This window comes from Crinia signifera, chromosome 3 (assembly GCF_055691185.1).
Source record: "Crinia signifera chromosome 3, ASM5569118v1, whole genome shotgun sequence".
NCBI lineage: Eukaryota > Metazoa > Chordata > Amphibia > Anura > Myobatrachidae > Crinia > Crinia signifera.
The window spans coordinates 319,489-338,084 of record NC_139219.1 but is presented as its reverse complement, the minus strand read 5'-3'; the positions used below and the strand labels follow the sequence as shown (position 1 = coordinate 338,084).

Here is an 18,596-nt window from a genome sequence, read left to right as displayed (position 1 = left end):
AGAAGGGTTGTGCTCGCTGGTAGGCAGCCATTTTAGCAATGGCACATGAAAATACTTCCTGTCGTGTGATTGGTTGTTTACTTTACTATTTGGTATTAACTTTATTATCCATATTGACATGGACATTGTGTATGCGCCCAACCATCGGCGATAACATCGCACCGCCAAGCAACGCTTAGCTGTACTTCGCATTACTTACTGTATGCATTTATGTGTATGCGTACATTTATGAGAAAAAACACATACACATACTAGCACTTGGCCATTACATTGGACACCTGCCTGGTTGCCTGTCTGCCTGCCTACCTGCCTACCTCCTAGTGCTTATATATTTTGAACTAAACCCCCAAAATATTCTTAAATATTAAATCTGATAAAAAAATAATCACAACCACATCCCACACATACATGGTGAAAAAAGTAAGAAATTCAATGTACTCACCAGACACGGATGATAAGCTCAGCTAAAAAAATCATAAAATATGTATTTAAATCTATGGACAATACGTTGTTTATTGGCCTTAAACCAATACACCTCAAACCGAATACGTAGTGCTATTGCTATTGCCATTAAAAGGCCATGCTGCCTAATGTTTAATTAGGAGGACACTAAATTTAAATCATTGTCAACCTTGATGTGGATAATAGATCGGAATGAGGTTTGGTCTGGACAACATTCAGAAATGTACCTGAAGTATCTCATGGCCACAGAGTCCCGCAGCTGGTATCCGCGTCTGCTTTCAGGGAAGCGGGATGGGCGCATGGGCGGGTCTTGCGGCTCAGATGGCACCTCCCACTCATCAAAGGGTATCTCACGCCGCACATCTATGTTGTGAAAGCATACACACATGCCCACAATCCTCGACACCATTTCAGGCGCATACTGTAAGTCACCACCAGTGCGGTGGAGCACTCTAAATCGACCCTTCAACAGGCCAATTGAGCACTCCACCACTTGCCTGGTGGCAACATGTGCCCTATTGAATGCCTCCTGTGGGCCTGGTTCTGGGGAGCTGTACGGCGTAAGTAGCCAGGGCGTACAGGGGTAACCGGAGTCACCCAGAACCCACGCATCACGGCCTTCAAGCTCTTGGAGTCTTTGCCAAATCCCGGTTTGTCGGATTACATGAGAGTCATGGGCACTTCCAGGAAACTTCGAGTTGAAGGCGAGAATTTCCATGGATGGGCCACATACCACCATCACGTTCAGTGAGTGGAACAATTTTCGGTTCCTATAGATCTTCTCACTTCTTGATGGAGGCACAAATGGTACATGGGTGCCATCCACAGCCCCTATCACATTAGGGAAGCCAGCAATTTGATGGAATGCCTGCTGGCTTCGGTGAAGGGTCTCTTGGGCAAAAGACATGGCCATGAAGTGCCCCTTGCGCCTAAACATGGCTGACGTCACACGCCTCAGGATTCGGCTGAAAGCCGGCTGAGATATTCCAGCAAGTACTGCCACTACTTGTTGGAAGGATCCCGAGGCGCAGAAATGCAAGACCGCCAGCAGCTGAGTGTGAGGCGGTATTGCTGTCGTGAGCCCATGAAGAGGTTCTAGATCACTCTCAATTAAAGAGAGTATATCTAGAATGACATGTGTGGGTAACCTGTACCTAGTAAGTACCTCATCATCGGGCATCCCAAAGAGTGTCACCCGTGTGCGGAAGATTCTAGCACGTCCTGGCCTCCTTGACTGACGAGTGGGGTGAGCCGCAAGTGCCCTTAGCCTCTCACCCATGTACTGCATCACTGCTTCTGCAACCTACAACAAAAGGTTACTAAATAAGGATAGACCTATGCAAAGATTGGTGATGCTCCTAAATTTGACACATTTGATGCAACTATACGTACAATACAGGGCCGCCCAGTGTAGTCCCACAGATCCATAGTAATCTAGAAAGAAGTTACAATAATATTACTTTGCCACACACCTTCTTAAAGACAAATGTATTTAAAACATGTAACAACTAAACACAAAGTAAGTATTACAGGTGTGATCAACTGCTCAATAACTACAAAGAAACATTTAAAATAATGCTGGGACATGTAGTTCACCAGTATATGGTGCCACACACGTTTAACATCTGTCAGTTAAATGGTGGGCAGGTAACATGTTTCTGTAATGCTAACAAGACTTTGCTGTACCAACAATCTGGAGCATGCGAGTGCTTACCTTAGAACCTGGCCCAATACAGCTCTGGAGACAAATGCACCTAGCAGCAAAGCACTATTTATAGGCCTAGCACATGTGTTGTGCATGACATCAGTGATCACTATAGCATGACTTCTGGGCCGGATTTGAAAATGGATTGGGTAACTTCCTTTTTATGGACAATGTCAACAGTAACACAGTACTACTGAACATTGACAGATAGCATTTAGGATTGCATAACGTTACAGGTGTCCATGACAACAAATCTTTAAACAGGTCACCTACATTATAGTTGGATGTTACGCCAGGTTTTGCACAAGCGAGTTACAGCTACTATGGGCGTGGCCTATGCGCCGCACACACACCACGGCGTACGCTGCCGTACGTGACGCTGCCGCACGGAACGCAGGTTGTAGCTGATTTACGCCAATTACACAAATAGTATTTAAAGTTGTGCTACTAAGGCACAAAGTTGTTTCTAACATGGCTGGCTCTGATTCAGAGGAAGACCAGGTGTTGCAGAACCTCTTAGCCCGCATGGAGTCCAACACCACCTATGTCCCCCTCAACCCAGACCAGCCAGTGGGAGAACAGCAGCCAGCTGGCCCATCTACATCAGGGCAATCGGCAGCTGGCCCATCTTCAGCATCAGCAGAATCATTGGGATCACAACAGGTGGCTTCCCAACAGAGTAGCCTGGCCAGCACTTCGAGTACAGCGACAGGTGGCCGTGGCCGTGGGCGAAAGAGGCCAACAGAGGAACCAAGCAGCAGGAACATGGCATTTGAAGCGCAGGAGCTGGCCATCCTGGTGCCCCGGGCACGGGATTGGATCGAGTGTCCACAGGACAAGTTGACACACACAAGGAGATGGAAGATCTGGGAGGACATAACGGCGGAGATGAATACGGTGGCTCCACAAGTTCGTGAGGCGGAGCACGTTAAGAAGAGGCAAGTTCATGTGTGTTACATTTGAGCAGTACAAGTCCAGTAATGTTTACATTAGATGTTAGATGGAGTTGGTCAATGGGCGGTCACGAGGCGCAGAAATGCAAGACCGCCAGCAGCTGAGTGTGAGGCGGTATTGCTGTCGTGAGCCCATGAAGAGGTTCTAGATCACTCTCAATTAAAGAGAGTATATCTAGAATGACATGTGTGGGTAACCTGTACCTAGTAAGTACCTCATCATCGGGCATCCCAAAGAGTGTCACCCGTGTGCGGAAGATTCTAGCACGTCCTGGCCTCCTTGACTGACGAGTGGGGTGAGCCGCAAGTGCCCTTAGCCTCTCACCCATGTACTGCATCACTGCTTCTGCAACCTACAACAAAAGGTTACTAAATAAGGATAGACCTATGCAAAGATTGGTGATGCTCCTAAATTTGACACATTTGATGCAACTATACGTACAATACAGGGCCGCCCAGTGTAGTCCCACAGATCCATAGTAATCTAGAAAGAAGTTACAATAATATTACTTTGCCACACACCTTCTTAAAGACAAATGTATTTAAAACATGTAACAACTAAACACAAAGTAAGTATTACAGGTGTGATCAACTGCTCAATAACTACAAAGAAACATTTAAAATAATGCTGGGACATGTAGTTCACCAGTATATGGTGCCACACACGTTTAACATCTGTCAGTTAAATGGTGGGCAGGTAACATGTTTCTGTAATGCTAACAAGACTTTGCTGTACCAACAATCTGGAGCATGCGAGTGCTTACCTTAGAACCTGGCCCAATACAGCTCTGGAGACAAATGCACCTAGCAGCAAAGCACTATTTATAGGCCTAGCACATGTGTTGTGCATGACATCAGTGATCACTATAGCATGACTTCTGGGCCGGATTTGAAAATGGATTGGGTAACTTCCTTTTTATGGACAATGTCAACAGTAACACAGTACTACTGAACATTGACAGATAGCATTTAGGATTGCATAACGTTACAGGTGTCCATGACAACAAATCTTTAAACAGGTCACCTACATTATAGTTGGATGTTACGCCAGGTTTTGCACAAGCGAGTTACAGCTACTATGGGCGTGGCCTATGCGCCGCACACACACCACGGCGTACGCTGCCGTACGTGACGCTGCCGCACGGAACGCAGGTTGTAGCTGATTTACGCCAATTACACAAATAGTATTTAAAGTTGTGCTACTAAGGCACAAAGTTGTTTCTAACATGGCTGGCTCTGATTCAGAGGAAGACCAGGTGTTGCAGAACCTCTTAGCCCGCATGGAGTCCAACACCACCTATGTCCCCCTCAACCCAGACCAGCCAGTGGGAGAACAGCAGCCAGCTGGCCCATCTACATCAGGGCAATCGGCAGCTGGCCCATCTTCAGCATCAGCAGAATCATTGGGATCACAACAGGTGGCTTCCCAACAGAGTAGCCTGGCCAGCACTTCGAGTACAGCGACAGGTGGCCGTGGCCGTGGGCGAAAGAGGCCAACAGAGGAACCAAGCAGCAGGAACATGGCATTTGAAGCGCAGGAGCTGGCCATCCTGGTGCCCCGGGCACGGGATTGGATCGAGTGTCCACAGGACAAGTTGACACACACAAGGAGATGGAAGATCTGGGAGGACATAACGGCGGAGATGAATACGGTGGCTCCACAAGTTCGTGAGGCGGAGCACGTTAAGAAGAGGCAAGTTCATGTGTGTTACATTTGAGCAGTACAAGTCCAGTAATGTTTACATTAGATGTTAGATGGAGTTGGTCAATGGGCGGTCACGTTGCTTGGAGGCACAGACATGTTTGCCATGTCATTTAATTGATAGTTATTGTAGGGTGAGTGTGAGTGTATCTTCTAAGGGTTGGTTTGCAAAATTCATATAATCTAAGTTTGGTGTCAGGAGGCACATGTTGTATTATGTTGCAGATTGCAATGGGTGCTACAGCAAACATGAGGAGTGACATGTATTAATATGTACACTTTGATTGCAGGTGGCACGACTTCAAAACGAACCTCAAAAAAAAATTGACCCAGCGGTGGGAACACAACCACACCTCTGGGGCTGGCCCCATGCCTGGAAAGCTGAAGCTCACCCCCCTGGAAGAGATGGCCGAGTGCTGCATTGCAGTGGAGGAGGTCCGGGGGGTGAGCACCATGGACAGCGAGTCCCCAGCGGAAGTCATGGTTTCTTTGCTTGAAGGTAATTATTTGCCATCCCATAAGTAGCTTGTTCTAATTTGCCATGGAATGTGTTGTAATTGTAATGTTCTCTTTCAACAGCATCCCCACCGCTTGGTCAAGAATCTCTTGAGGAGGTTGAGGAGTCTGTGCCACCTGGCCCCAGTAGCAGGCCCGTGCAGCAGAAGCAGCAGCCACTGACCGCGGCTGAATTGGCCACGTGGGGGCATGTGCTTGGCAATATTCAGCAGCAGGGAGAGTCGGCATCAGAGCGGGTGCGTAGGACCGAGGAGGTGTTGCAGGGTTTGGTCAGCAGCCAGCAGACTATCGCTGGGAGCCTGCAGGCTATTGCTGAGGCCCAGCAGGCCATGGCTGGCACCCAGCAGTCAATTGCTGCTAGCCTGCAGGTGCTGGCTGATCAAGCCCTGCGGCAAAATGACCTCCTCCTCCGCCATAATGATCTTATGGTGGAGCTAGTTGCCAGCAATAGGGTCCTAATGTCATCCGTTTCTGGTGCATTACCACCATCAGCACTCCCTGCTGCCAGAGGGGGAAGAAGATCCACCCCCTCCCCAGCATGTGCTCCACCTGGCCCATCATCTGACCGTGGCCGTGGCGGAAGAGCTGCTGCACGTGGCAAGGAGCCTGCCAGGGGCAAACGTGCCCGCAAATGAACTTGTGTCCACATTAATCTCCACCCTTATGTGTTCCCAAATCTTTCATTGAGCTGTGTGTGTCAGCTTCCTGTGTCCAATTCCGTGCCGAGGGTCCCCACATTTGCCCTTGCTTCGAATGTCATGTTTGGTTCCCCTGTTGGCCTCTTTCGGCTACCATTACTGTGTGCTGTACTTGAAGTGTTGGTGCTATACTTTTGTTGTGAAGCCACCTGATGTGTTCCTAATGATTCTGCTGTGGCTATGTATGTCTAGAATACATGGATTTAGTATATATTATTTAATTGTCTTCCTGCTATGCTACCTTTTATTTTGTTGCGATTTCTAATGTATTTTATAAGTTCCTTTAATAAATGTTTTTTTGTTTCCCCCAAATGTGTGGTTTAATTGATACATGTAGAAGTGACATGTGTATTTGTATTATTTCTATTAAGTTGGGTTCATTATTTGCAGTGTAAAAGTGTGTGACAAGTGCAGCATGTAATGTTCCATTTAAGCTGCAATGGGTCCAATTGAAGCAGTGAGAAGCATGTAATTAACAAGTAATGAGTAAAGTAGGTGATTGTATTGTGTTCAGCTGACATTGGTTGAGGTGCGTCCGTCCTGATTAGGCGTTCCGTTTGCCTAGCGCATGACCGAGTGGTGTCCGCAAAGCAATACTTGCTTATGGACACCGCACATTTCATCCCTTTTTGTTCGCGTGCATTCGGCGTGGTGTCCGAATGCACGCCCACCAAAATAAGTGCACTCCCCCGTGTCCGCCCATGTTTCCGCCCAGTTTAGCCCACTTTGAAACTACGCCCCTGTGTCGTTCCGAATGACGCCCATAATACGCCCATATTTCCTGAGTGATTGCGGTGCACATTTCTGTACGGTATTAGTGAGAACCAGTACGGAGACCATGCGTGGCACATGCGCATAGCGTTCCCCACGCATGCGCAGACGGCTAAAAAACGCCATCCGTAAGTATACAGAAATGTACGCACCAACCAAAATAAGGCCCTATGTGTGGTGCAACATGAATGTGGGTCACTACAGGTGGTGTGAGATGAATATCGGTCACTACGGTTGGTGTGGCATGAATATGGGGCACTGCATGTGATGTGATATGAATATAGTTAATATGTGCAGTGTAACATGAATGTGGGTCACTACAGGTGGTGTGAGATGAATATAGTCACTATGGCCTTTATTCTTGTTGAATCGGACGGATGCGTTTTTCGGACAGGAACCAAGTGTTATCAGCCCCACCTACCGTATGGATCGCTTACACCGCCCGAATGCAGTAAGACGCCGACCGAACGAACCGTGAGTGGATGTTTCATGTGAACACCTCCTCCATCTGTGGGAACCTCCCTCATCCTCGCACATGCGCAGATACGCCTCCGCACATGCGCAAACACCAACCATCGGCCGTCCGTCTGCATTCGGAGCCATCCAACTCAATCAGAATAAGGGCCAATGTGTGGTGTAATATGAATATGGTTCACAGCAGGTGGTATTACATTTATCTGGGTCACTGTGGGTGGTGTGACATGAATATGGTCACTGCATCTGTGCAACGTGAATAAAATTGTCCTGCCCTTTGTACTGGCCATCAGGGGCGGATCCAGGATAAAATGACAGGGGGGGCACCATGATAAAAGAGAGCTTAGGTGGGGGAGGGCGGTGTTAGTGGTGCCAGTGTACATGCTAAGAGAGCGGCAGAGAGAGGGTGGGAATTGGATTAAAAATAGGCCCTGGCATTTAAAGTACGCAGGCCCACCATGGCAACAAAAGTGAAGGAGGTAGTTGTGCGCGCGCCGAAGGCGCGCTCCGGGAAAGGGGGTGTGGCCACTCAACAGAAGGCGTGTCCTTGAGTGTAGTGTACAACATCATATACAACTTCTACACATTATGCAACAAAATACTAGACCCCATTATACTTGCCCCTTACACATGATGCCACATGGATTAAGCCAAAATTCACATAATGCCACATGGATTGTGTCAAAATTCACATAATGCCACACGGATTTAGCCAAAATTCACATAATGCCAATTGGAATGAGCCAAAATTCACATAATGCCACGTGGATTGTGTCAAAATTCACATAATGCCACGCGGATTGTGTCAAAATTCACATAATGCCACATGGATTGAGCCAAATTCATAAAATGCCATATGGATTGAGCCAAAATTCACATAATGCCACATGGATTGAGCCAAAATTCACATAATGCCACGTGGATTGTGTCAAAATTCACATAATGCCACGCGGATTGTGTCAAAATTCACATAATGCCACATGGATTGAGCCAAATTCATAAAATGCCATATGGATTGAGCCAAAATTCACATAATGCCACATGGATTGAGCCAAAATTCATATAATGCCACACGGATTGAGCCAAAATTCACATAATGCCACACGGATTGAGCCAAAATTCACATAATGCCACACGGATTGAGCCAAAATTCATAATACGCTTCATAAACAGGGACATTGTCCACCAAAGGCGCGCATTAAACATTTACACCATAATGTCCATTACACGTTAAGTTACACACCATTGGGGCAAATGTATTAAACTTTAACAAGAGATAAATGCAAGGGTGATAAGGAGAGATAAATGTCCAGCCAATCAGCTCCTTACTGACTTTTTTCAACCACAGGCTGTAACATGGCAGTTAGCAGGTGATTGGCTGGACAGTTATCTCTCCTTATCACCCTTACATTTATCTCTTGTTAAAGCTTAATACATCTGCCCCATTATGTCCATTATGTATTATGCCGAACACCATAATGCCTATTGAAAATTATGCTACATAAGTGCTGCTTATCTACATGCTCATTGCCAAGGGTTCCATGCTCATTGCCAGAGGTTCCATATTCGTTGCCATGTGGGATTACATGCTCATTGCCAAGGGGGATACATGCTCGCGGTAAATGGGGGACAGCCGCCATGCAGAAGTGATAGCCACTGACAGTGGCAGAGCCTGGCTGTATTCAGAGCACTGCAGGTCCCGGCTAATTGAAATAATACCCCTTTCACACCAGAAAATGCATTCCCAGGTTGGCCCCTTTTACACCAGCCTAGTCCCTGCATTTTCTGGTGTGAGGGGGAGAGAAAACCACCCCTCCCCTTTAACCAGTTATCTCATTTAACCAGATATATCTTCGGAACCAACAGACCCATTTACATGAGACAAGTATCATATTGAAGAACTTTTGAGTGGGCTTAGAATGATTTTGGTCCAGTGAAACTGGAACGTTTGGTTCCAGAGTAATCTGACCTCAAAGAACATGAACTGCCATGAAATTACATTTCAAAAATAAAAAAATCGGTTTACACGCAATATCTCTGGAACCGATTGACCGATATGAATGAAATCAACCACAAGCTTCTGTGATACCAGGGCGGGAACTGGCAGCCGTCGGAACCGGGTGGGGGTCGGAATTGACGGGTCCCATATTATCCTATGGGGAAAAAAGGTTACAGCTTTGCCAGGCGATATCTCTGGTTCCCGGGGGGCTAGAGACACGGGGCTGGTCCTCAGCTACAAAATGAAATGACAGGGGGGGCACATGCCCGGGTGCCCCCCCCCCCTGAATCCGCCACTGCTGGCCATGCTCATTTTTTATGCCACACCACTTTTATTGCGCACTGTTCCTCAATAGATTAGTGAGGTAATGCACAAATTTATAGTTTTTAGGGGGGCAGCGAACACTCTAGCACCGGCCCTGCCTAAAAGAAAGCATGTATGACGGGCAGATTATTACGCTATCTGTTGTCTGGCATTCACCTAAATGCTCTATTATTGTATGGTGAGCTCTTGGTATTACATGGCGGTCCTGCAGTCTTCATGTTATTATTTTAATATTTATGTTGTTCATAAATCTAAAAATGAATATACTAAGATTTAAAGAAGTTAAGTATGCATGTGAATGACTGGGCATAGGGTATTTAGAGATACAGAGGTGGAATTGTGTATCTTTGCCTAGGGTGTATTTTAATTTTAAGTTTAATACAACTTTAATATTCAAACATTTGATTGATGATTATTTCCACATTGTCCTCTAGGTGGCGTATCCTGACCTCAGCCCCCTTTTGCTGCTCTCTGAGGCCTCGCTCAACGATTTAAATAGCAGATTAGAGAAGAAAGTCACAATTAGACATTTTCGGCCTAATATTGTAATTTCTGGAAGTGATGCCTTTGCTGAGGTAAAAGTTTTTTGTGTTACCTAGTTTTGGCTATGATGGAATTGTTAGAATTTACTGTTTTACACATTAGTGACTTTTTTAAACTAATTTGATTGTTGTAAAATTGAGATGGGAAATAAAAGTTCAAAAGGAAAACATGGCATGCATGAAATAACGTACAAAGTTTAAAACCAGTTAAGCAAAAAACAGTGTAGCATAGTGTGACTACTGTATTTGCTTTTTTTTTTCTTCACAGAAAGACAATATTTAGGCACATCCAGAAATCATGACCTGTATGACAGCCCTTACCAACAGACACATAACTTATTGGCAAAACAATACATGGTATACCAGCAGTGGCTGCAGAGTTAAACAAGTCAAAGAACTTTTAAAATATCATATATTATATATATATGTCTAGTGTCCTTGTGGCTCTGAAACACTGCCATCTGTTGGCAGCAAGTGAAACTACATCTACTAGCTTTCAAAGCATTTGCTTTAAGTGCGCTTACTAGTAGGATATAAATTATACAAGAATAAAAGGCATTTCTTAAAAAATATATAATTACTATCAGTAGTAGGGAAATTGATGGAAACACTCTTAAAACAAAGAGTTGTAGAATATCTAAAAACCAGCAATTTACAGGATCCTAAAGAACATGGGTTTACTGGGGGAAGATCATGTCAAAAAAATCTTATTGACTTTTTTGACTGGGTGACTAAAGTAATAGATCAAGGTGGGGCTGTAGATGTAGCTTATCTAGACTTTAGTAAGGCTTTTGACACTGTCCCACATCGCAGACTGTTAAATAAACTTGAAAGCTTGGGATTGGATTTTAGGATATTTGAATGGATAAGAGCGTGGTTGCAGGACAGAAAACAGAGAGTTGTAGTAAACGGAGTACAGTCACAGAAGGGAAAGGTTACACGTGGGTACTTATCCACTTATCCTGAGTGACCGGACGAGCCTCTGAACCACTTTTTCTGCCAAACTTGGGACTATACCATCTCCAAACAAACTCCATCTCTATCTTTTGGCTCCAAACAGCAGGAGGTCATCAGCATCCTCCAGAAAAACCACTATAGGGTTTTTATAGGACTGAATGTCGACATGGGTTAGGTCGACAGGGTCATTAGGTAACAGGGTCATAAGGTCGACATGTGTTAGGTTGACAGGTGTTAGGTCGACAGGGTCATGTGGTCGACAGTGAAAAAGTCGACATGTTTTTTTTTTGTTTTTTTTTCAAGCGTCGACAGAGTCAACATAGCACCGCGTCCGCTCGCGATGCTTCGGGCACGGTGCCTCGCTGCGCTCGGCACACTATTTTATTCTCCCACCACGCCCTAGTGGATGGTAGGGCATGAAATACCGCCTGTCGACTCATAAAACAGTTAAATGGCCCCATGTCAAACTTTTGCCTGTCGAACTTCCCCATGTCAACCTAATGACCCTGTCGACCTTATAAAAGTCAACCTAATGACCCTGTCGACCTAATGACCCTGTCGGCCTAATGACCCTGTCGGCCTTCAGTCATGTCGACCTAAATGCAGGTCGACCTAGTGGTGTAGACCTAATGCATATAGACTTAAATGCTGTAGACCAGTGGTAGCCAACCCTAGCCCTCGAGAGCTACCAACAGTGCACATTTTCCAGACAACCTAGGTGCTGCACAGCTGCACTCATTAATCACTGACACATTTTAAAAGATCCACAGATGGAGCTAATTAGTTCACTTATGATTCTGTGAGGAGACTTTTTTTGTTTGGGTCCCGCACTGGATACTCCACTATACTGACTTTAATTGTCAAAAGTTTAGTTAGTGGAGTGAATAATAAAACATAAATCCAAATCCGGTCACAATTTTAAAAGGATTCCTTTTCTCAAAAAGAGGTGGGGATCCTTTTGTATTTATAGGTTGGAGGTGCACCCCAGAGTCAGAAGTGAGTATATGTTAAATAACATGGAGAAAAAGAAGACTCTTTTTGGGGGCACTCTTGAGAAATAATTTACATATACATATATGCAAATACAAATACCTGTAAGCTACCAAAGTATGTGGAAGGAAATTGTAAATGTATGTAATATTGATCATTTTAAAACTTAACTTTTAATATTCTAATGTGTTTAATATAAGTGGTAATACACACAATATGTAACAATAATGTTTAAATCATCCTGTCTAGGAACAATTATCATTATCTGAGCAAGAAAAGAGAGCTCTTCATTCAATACAAAATATTTGTGAAAATTATAACTAAGGGCTCATGGAAATATCAACCGCTGGGTTTGGTTTAGAAATTTTGACAAAAAAGTGTAGCAGGTGCACCCCACTATATACACTCATAAATACTTATTCAGGTAGTAACAGTTTTACAAGCCTTGGTGTATGTTGTTGCTTACAGAGAGAGATAAGGTAGACGAGAGATCAGTTTGTTGGTGTCTATATCTCACCCAGATTTCTATGTTTCCACCATCATACATTTAGAGGATGGCGGTTAAGAAAGTTGGGGAGAGCCTCCGCAAATGAAAAAGGGGTAAGAGATTAGCCACAGTACCTTCTGCTTCTCATTCAGTCGAGCCGTGTACTTACTGATACTAGATTTAGCATTGCAGTGAGCCGTGTACTTACTGATACTAGATTTAGCATTGCAGTGAGCCGTGTACTTACTGTTACTAGATTTAGCATTGCAGTGAGCCGTGTACTTACTGATACTAGATTTAGCATTGCAGTGTAGATACACGGGCGATTTCACGAGTAAGAGAGGATTAGTTGTCCTTTAGTAGGAAGTTTAGAGTTATATTCAGTATGTTTTTAGATCTCATTAGTTTTCAGGACCAGAGAGAGAGATAAAGTAGTGGAGTTGGATAGATTGACGGTGTCTATATCTCACCCAACTTCTGCTGTCTTACCATCACAAGTTTGAAGGATGGTAGATGAGAGAGTTGGGGAGAGCCTCCGCAATAGAAATATAGTAGGAGAATGACCAAAATTGCTTTTTGCTGCTCTGTCGGATCAGGTTGCTCAAAAATGAGTATTGCAGTGTCTTGACGCTGCCAAGATTCGAGAGTGAGAGAGGCTGAATTGCCCTTAGTTAGGGATTTAAGAGATGAAAAAATATATAGAGACAGCATATAGTGGTCTTAAATAGACATAAGAGTATCACTTGTCATGTGTGGCATACTACTCATTGAGCTGAGATCATTTCTAAACATCAATATTGTTTAACTATACTGCGCTCAGTGTTCACAGAGTGAATCTGTGGAAAGTGACTATACAGTCCCACCAAGGGCCACTGGACCGTGGCTGCAGTGAGGGGGCAGTTTGCTTATCACTTTATCGTTGTACTCTGCTGCTGAGCCGCACATATAGGTACCACAGTCTATTCACAAAAGGAGACCCGTACCAAGGATTAGAGAGTATATAGACAGCGTGTAGTGGTCTTACATAAGCACAAAAATATCAATTGTCATGTTATGTAGGACATATCATTTGAGATCATTTCTATTCGCCAATATTTATCTATATCACGTTTAATGTTCACACAGTAAGTCTGAGAGAGTGACTACAAAATCCCATCAAGGGCCACTGGATCGTGGCTGCAGTGAGGGGGCAGTTTGTTTATCACCTTAGCGTTATGCTCTGTTATTGAGCCACATGTATAGATATCATAGGCTGTTTGACAACAATAATTTAGGTAGGGTTAACAGCTTGGAAAAACCGGTACTTGTGTAGGTTCACGGCGCCACCGCGCGCACGGTCTGTAACAGAAACTTGGCAGCCTGCCAGAGGCTCTGTTTAACCGTGAGCGTGCCACTCTAGCGCTGTCTGACTGTGCTCGTGCCGCTCTAGCTGTACGTTAACAGCGTAGCGGCCGGCCAGCAGCAGCAGCGCGCTGACAGGTCACTTGTAGTTCCACTGCACCGCTGACAACGGGGGGCATGATAAACTGGACACCCCGGCACACCGATGACGTGCCGGGGCTTCTAAACTACACACCCCGGCACACAGCTCTAGGCGCTATGTATACGCTAGATTCAGACGCTAATGCGTCTGAATCTAGAGTCCCTGCTAGCCGCTAAGAAGCGGGGAAGTGTGGATTTAGATGCTAAAGCGTCTGAATCCAGGCGCCTTGCAAGCCGCTAAGGTGGTGGGGCATCTAAATTCAGATGTTAAAGCGTCTGGATTTAGTTGGGTGTAGGGGTACACTATTAAAACCTGTGCACAATGGCACTAGTCGACGCAACAGCTGTCGACCTTGTAAATTCCACTATCCACGCCAACCCGAAGCGTGGCGAGCGCAGCGGTACGCGTCCTACGACCTTTTCATACCCCCACTATCCACGTCGGCGTGGATTTAAGAATAGAAAGTGTGGCGAGCACAGCGAGCCACCGAGCCTGAAGCGTGGCGAGCGCTGCGAGAGGACGCGGATACCTTCACAGGTGTCCGCGTCCCCTCGCGGGCTTCACAGGTGTCCGCGTCCCCTCGCGGGCTTCACAGGTGTCCGCGTCCCCTCGCGGGCTTCACAGGTGTCCGCGTCCCCTCGCGGGCTTCACAGGTGTCCGCGTCCCCTCGCGGGCTTCACAGGTGTCCGCGTCCCCTCGCGGGCTTCACAGGTGTCCGCGTCCCCTCGAGGGCTTCACAGGTGTCCGCGTCCCCTCGCGGGCTTCACAGGTGTCCGCGTCCCCTCGCGGGCTTCACAGGTGTCCGCGTCCCCTCGCGGGCTTCACAGGTGTCCGCGTCCCCTCGCGAGCTTCACAGGTGTCCGCGTCCCCTCGCGAGCTTCACAGGTGTCCGCGTCCCCTCGCGAGCTTCACAGGTGTCCGCGTCCCCTCGCGAGCTTCACAGGTGTCCGCGTCCCCTCGCGGGCTTCACAGGTGTCCGCGTCCCCTCGCGGGCTTCACAGGTGTCCGCGTCCCCTCGCGGGCTTCACAGGTGTCCGCGTCCCCTCGCGGGCTTCACAGGTGTCCGCGTCCCCTCGCGGGCTTCACAGGTGTCCGCGTCCCCTCGCGGGCTTCACAGGTGTCCGCGTCCCCTCGCGGGCTTCACAGGTGTCCGCGTCTACTCGCGGGCTTCACAGGTGCCCGAATCCCCTCGCCACACTTTTTATTCTCAACTCCACGCCGATGTGGATAGTGGGGGTATGAAAAGGTCATAGGACGCATACAGCCGCCCCTCGCAGGCTCGCTACGCTCGCCACGCTTTGGGTTGACGTGGATAGTGGAATTTACAAGGTCGATAGCTGTTATGTCGACTAGTGTCATTGTGAACAGGTTTAGGAGTGTTTTACACCCTACCAAATTCAGACGCATTAGCGTCTGAATCCAGCGTCTCGAACAGCTAGAGTGGCACGCGCACACTCTACGCTGGTAACGTAGCGCTGAGAACAGCTGGGAGAACAGCTAGAGTGGCGCCGTGAAACTACACAAGTACCGAAAAACCTATAGGTATAAGGTCCCAGTATTTAGAATAGACAGGGGGTACATGATAAATTGTACAGTATAAAAGTAGTCACAGTATATGCCGTTTGTATGCAAGATTTACACTGTCCGTATAGATACAATTAGCAACATAATCAATAAGACCAGAAAACTGACACAAGTTTGTGTGTAAGATTTGCACTGCTCGTATTAATACAAATACAATTAGTAGCGTTATCAAAAAAAACAAAAAACTGACACAAAGCTCAAATACACAGAGATGTTCAGCATAAGGGCTTTACTGCAGTGGAGCGCCCGAGTATGGGATTATGTGCTGATGCACCACGGAAGTAACACAAGAGCATGCAGATATGCTGCTACGGGTTTGTATACACGGGCCGCCGGGCCGCGGCTACACTGCTAGTAGTAAAGGTTTTGTTTCTGAATAGTTACGTCTTCCAAGAAGTCAGCGGTTGCTTGTTCATGCAGCGAGTTGGTTCTGCTAGTGCATCACTACAGGTGGGATGACTCGTTTCGCCCCTCCCATGGGGCTTGTTCACATCCTTTTCTGTGATTCCGTGAGGAGACCTGCAAAACATGCCCTGTTGGTAGCTCTCGAGGACTAGGGTTGGCTACCCCAGCTGTAGACAAGATGACCGTATCCCGTATAGACACGAGTCACTTGAATTTAAACAGTATATTTTTATACCACTATTGTGTTTATTTTTTATGTGATATGATTTCCTAATAATGTGTATTAAATACTTATGTTAATATTTGAAGATAGTAGCACATATTAATTATTCATTTTTATTCATTTACATCACATTTAATATTGTGATTATTATTAGTGCAGTCTAAAACATAGATCAGGGGCCAGAAAGTGAGAGATTTTGGGAGAGTTTTCCCCTTTTTTTTAAAACAGCAATCAATTACACGACAAAACCAGGTTGATTTTGCCATGTAATTGATTGCTGCTTTAAAAAACATGGGAAAACTCTCCCAAAATCTCTCACTTTCTGAAACTCTCACTCTATTACATTTGGCCCCAGGTCTGCACTTCAGGAAGACCTGAATGCTGCCCAAAGATCCTGAACATTGAGTTCCCAAAAACAGGCCTTGTGAACTCCGACCCCAGGGGGTCGCCAGAGAGACCTGAAAAGACATGCTGGCTAGAGTAGGCAATAAGAATTCCTCTCAACTAGCGATTTATCTGATGTCAATTTGGATGTGCCACTGAGACAATGCAGGCTGGCACCAAGCACACTGGCTAAAGCATCCATGGGACGATGCAGGCTGGCACCAAGCACACTGGCTAAAGCATCCATGGGACAATGCAGGCTGGCACCTAGCACACTGGCTAAAGCATCCATGGGACAATGCAGGCTGGCACCTAGCACACTGGCTAAAGCATCCATGGGACAATGCAGGCTGGCACCTAGCACACTGGCTAAAGCATCCATGGGACAATGCAGGCTGGCACCTAGCACACTGGCTAAAGCATCCATGGGACAATGCAGGCTGGCACCTAGCACACTGGCTAAAGCATCCATGGGACAATGCAGGCTGGCACCTAGCACACTGGCTAAAGCATCCATGGGACAATGCAGGCTGGCACCTAGCACACTGGCTAAAGCATCCATGGGACAATGCAGGCTGGCACCTAGCACACTGGCTAAAGCATCCATGGGACAATGCCGGCTGGCACCTAGCACACTGGCTAAAGCATCCATGGGACAATGCAGGCTGGCACCAAGCACACTGGCTAAAGCATCCATGGGACAATGCAGGCTGGCACCTAGCACACTGGCTAAAGCATCCATGGGACAATGCAGGCTGGCACCTAGCACACTGGCTAAAGCATCCATGGGACAATGCAGGCTGGCACCTAGCACACTGGCTAAAGCATCCATGGGACAATGCAGGCTGGCACCAAGCACACTGGCTAAAGCATCCATGGGACAATGCAGGCTGGCACCTAGCACACTGGCTAAAGCATCCATGGGACAATGCAGGCTGGCACCTAGCACACTGGCTAAAGCATCCATGGGACAATGCAGGCTGGCACCTAGCACACTGGCTAAAGCATCCATGGGACAATGCAGGCTGGCACCAAGCACACTGGCTAAAGCATCCATGGGACAATGCAGGCTGGCACCAAGCACACTGGCTAAAGCATCCATGGGACAATGCAGGCTGGCACCTAGCACACTGGCTAAAGCATCCATGGGACAATGCAGGCTGGCACCTAGCACACTGGCTAAAGCATCCATGGGACAATGCAGGCTGGCACCTAGCACACTGGCTAAAGCATCCATGGGACAATGCAGGCTGGCACCTAGCACACTGGCTAAAGCATCCATGGGACAATGCAGGCTGGCACCTAGCACACTGGCTAAAGCATCCATGGGACAATGCAGGCTGGCACCAAGCACACTGGCTAAAGCATCCATGGGACAATGCAGGCTGGCACCAAGCACACTGGCTAAAGCATCCATGGGACAATGCAGGCTGGCACCAAGCACACTGGCTAAAGCATCCATGGGACAATGCAGGCTGGCACCTAGCACACTGGCTAAAGCATCCATGGGACAATGCAGGCTGGCACCAAGCACACTGGCTAAAGCATCCATGGGACAATGCAGGCTGGCACCTAGCACACTGGCTAAAGCATCCATGGGACAATGCAGGCTGGCACCTAGCACACTGGCTAAAGCATCCAATGGGACAATGCCGGCTGGCACCTAGCACACTGGCTAAAGCATCCATGGGACAATGCAGGCTGGCACCAAGCACACTGGATAAAGCATCCATGGGACAATGCAGGCTGGCACCTAGCACACTGGCTAAAGCATCCATGGGACAATGCCGGCTGGCACCTAGCACACTGGCTAAAGCATCCATGGGACAATGCAGGCTGGCACCAAGCACACTGGATAAAGCATCCATGGGACAATGCCGGCTGGCACCTAGCACACTGGCTAAAGCATCCATGGGACAATGCCGGCTGGCACCTAG

General features: G+C 47.0%; 1 protein-coding gene across 2 annotated transcripts in view; it reads left to right on the top strand.

Moving 5' to 3' along the window:
• Positions 1–18,596, top strand: part of LOC146063112 (mitochondrial amidoxime reducing component 2-like) — a 147,800-nt gene that overhangs the window by 46,817 nt on the left and 82,387 nt on the right. For both annotated transcript variants that reach the window (XM_083175126.1, XM_083175125.1), the window contains exon 4: positions 10,039–10,179. In XM_083175126.1, coding sequence (XP_083031252.1) covers positions 10,039–10,179 — 141 coding nt within the window. The remainder of the gene's footprint in view (positions 1–10,038; positions 10,180–18,596) is intronic.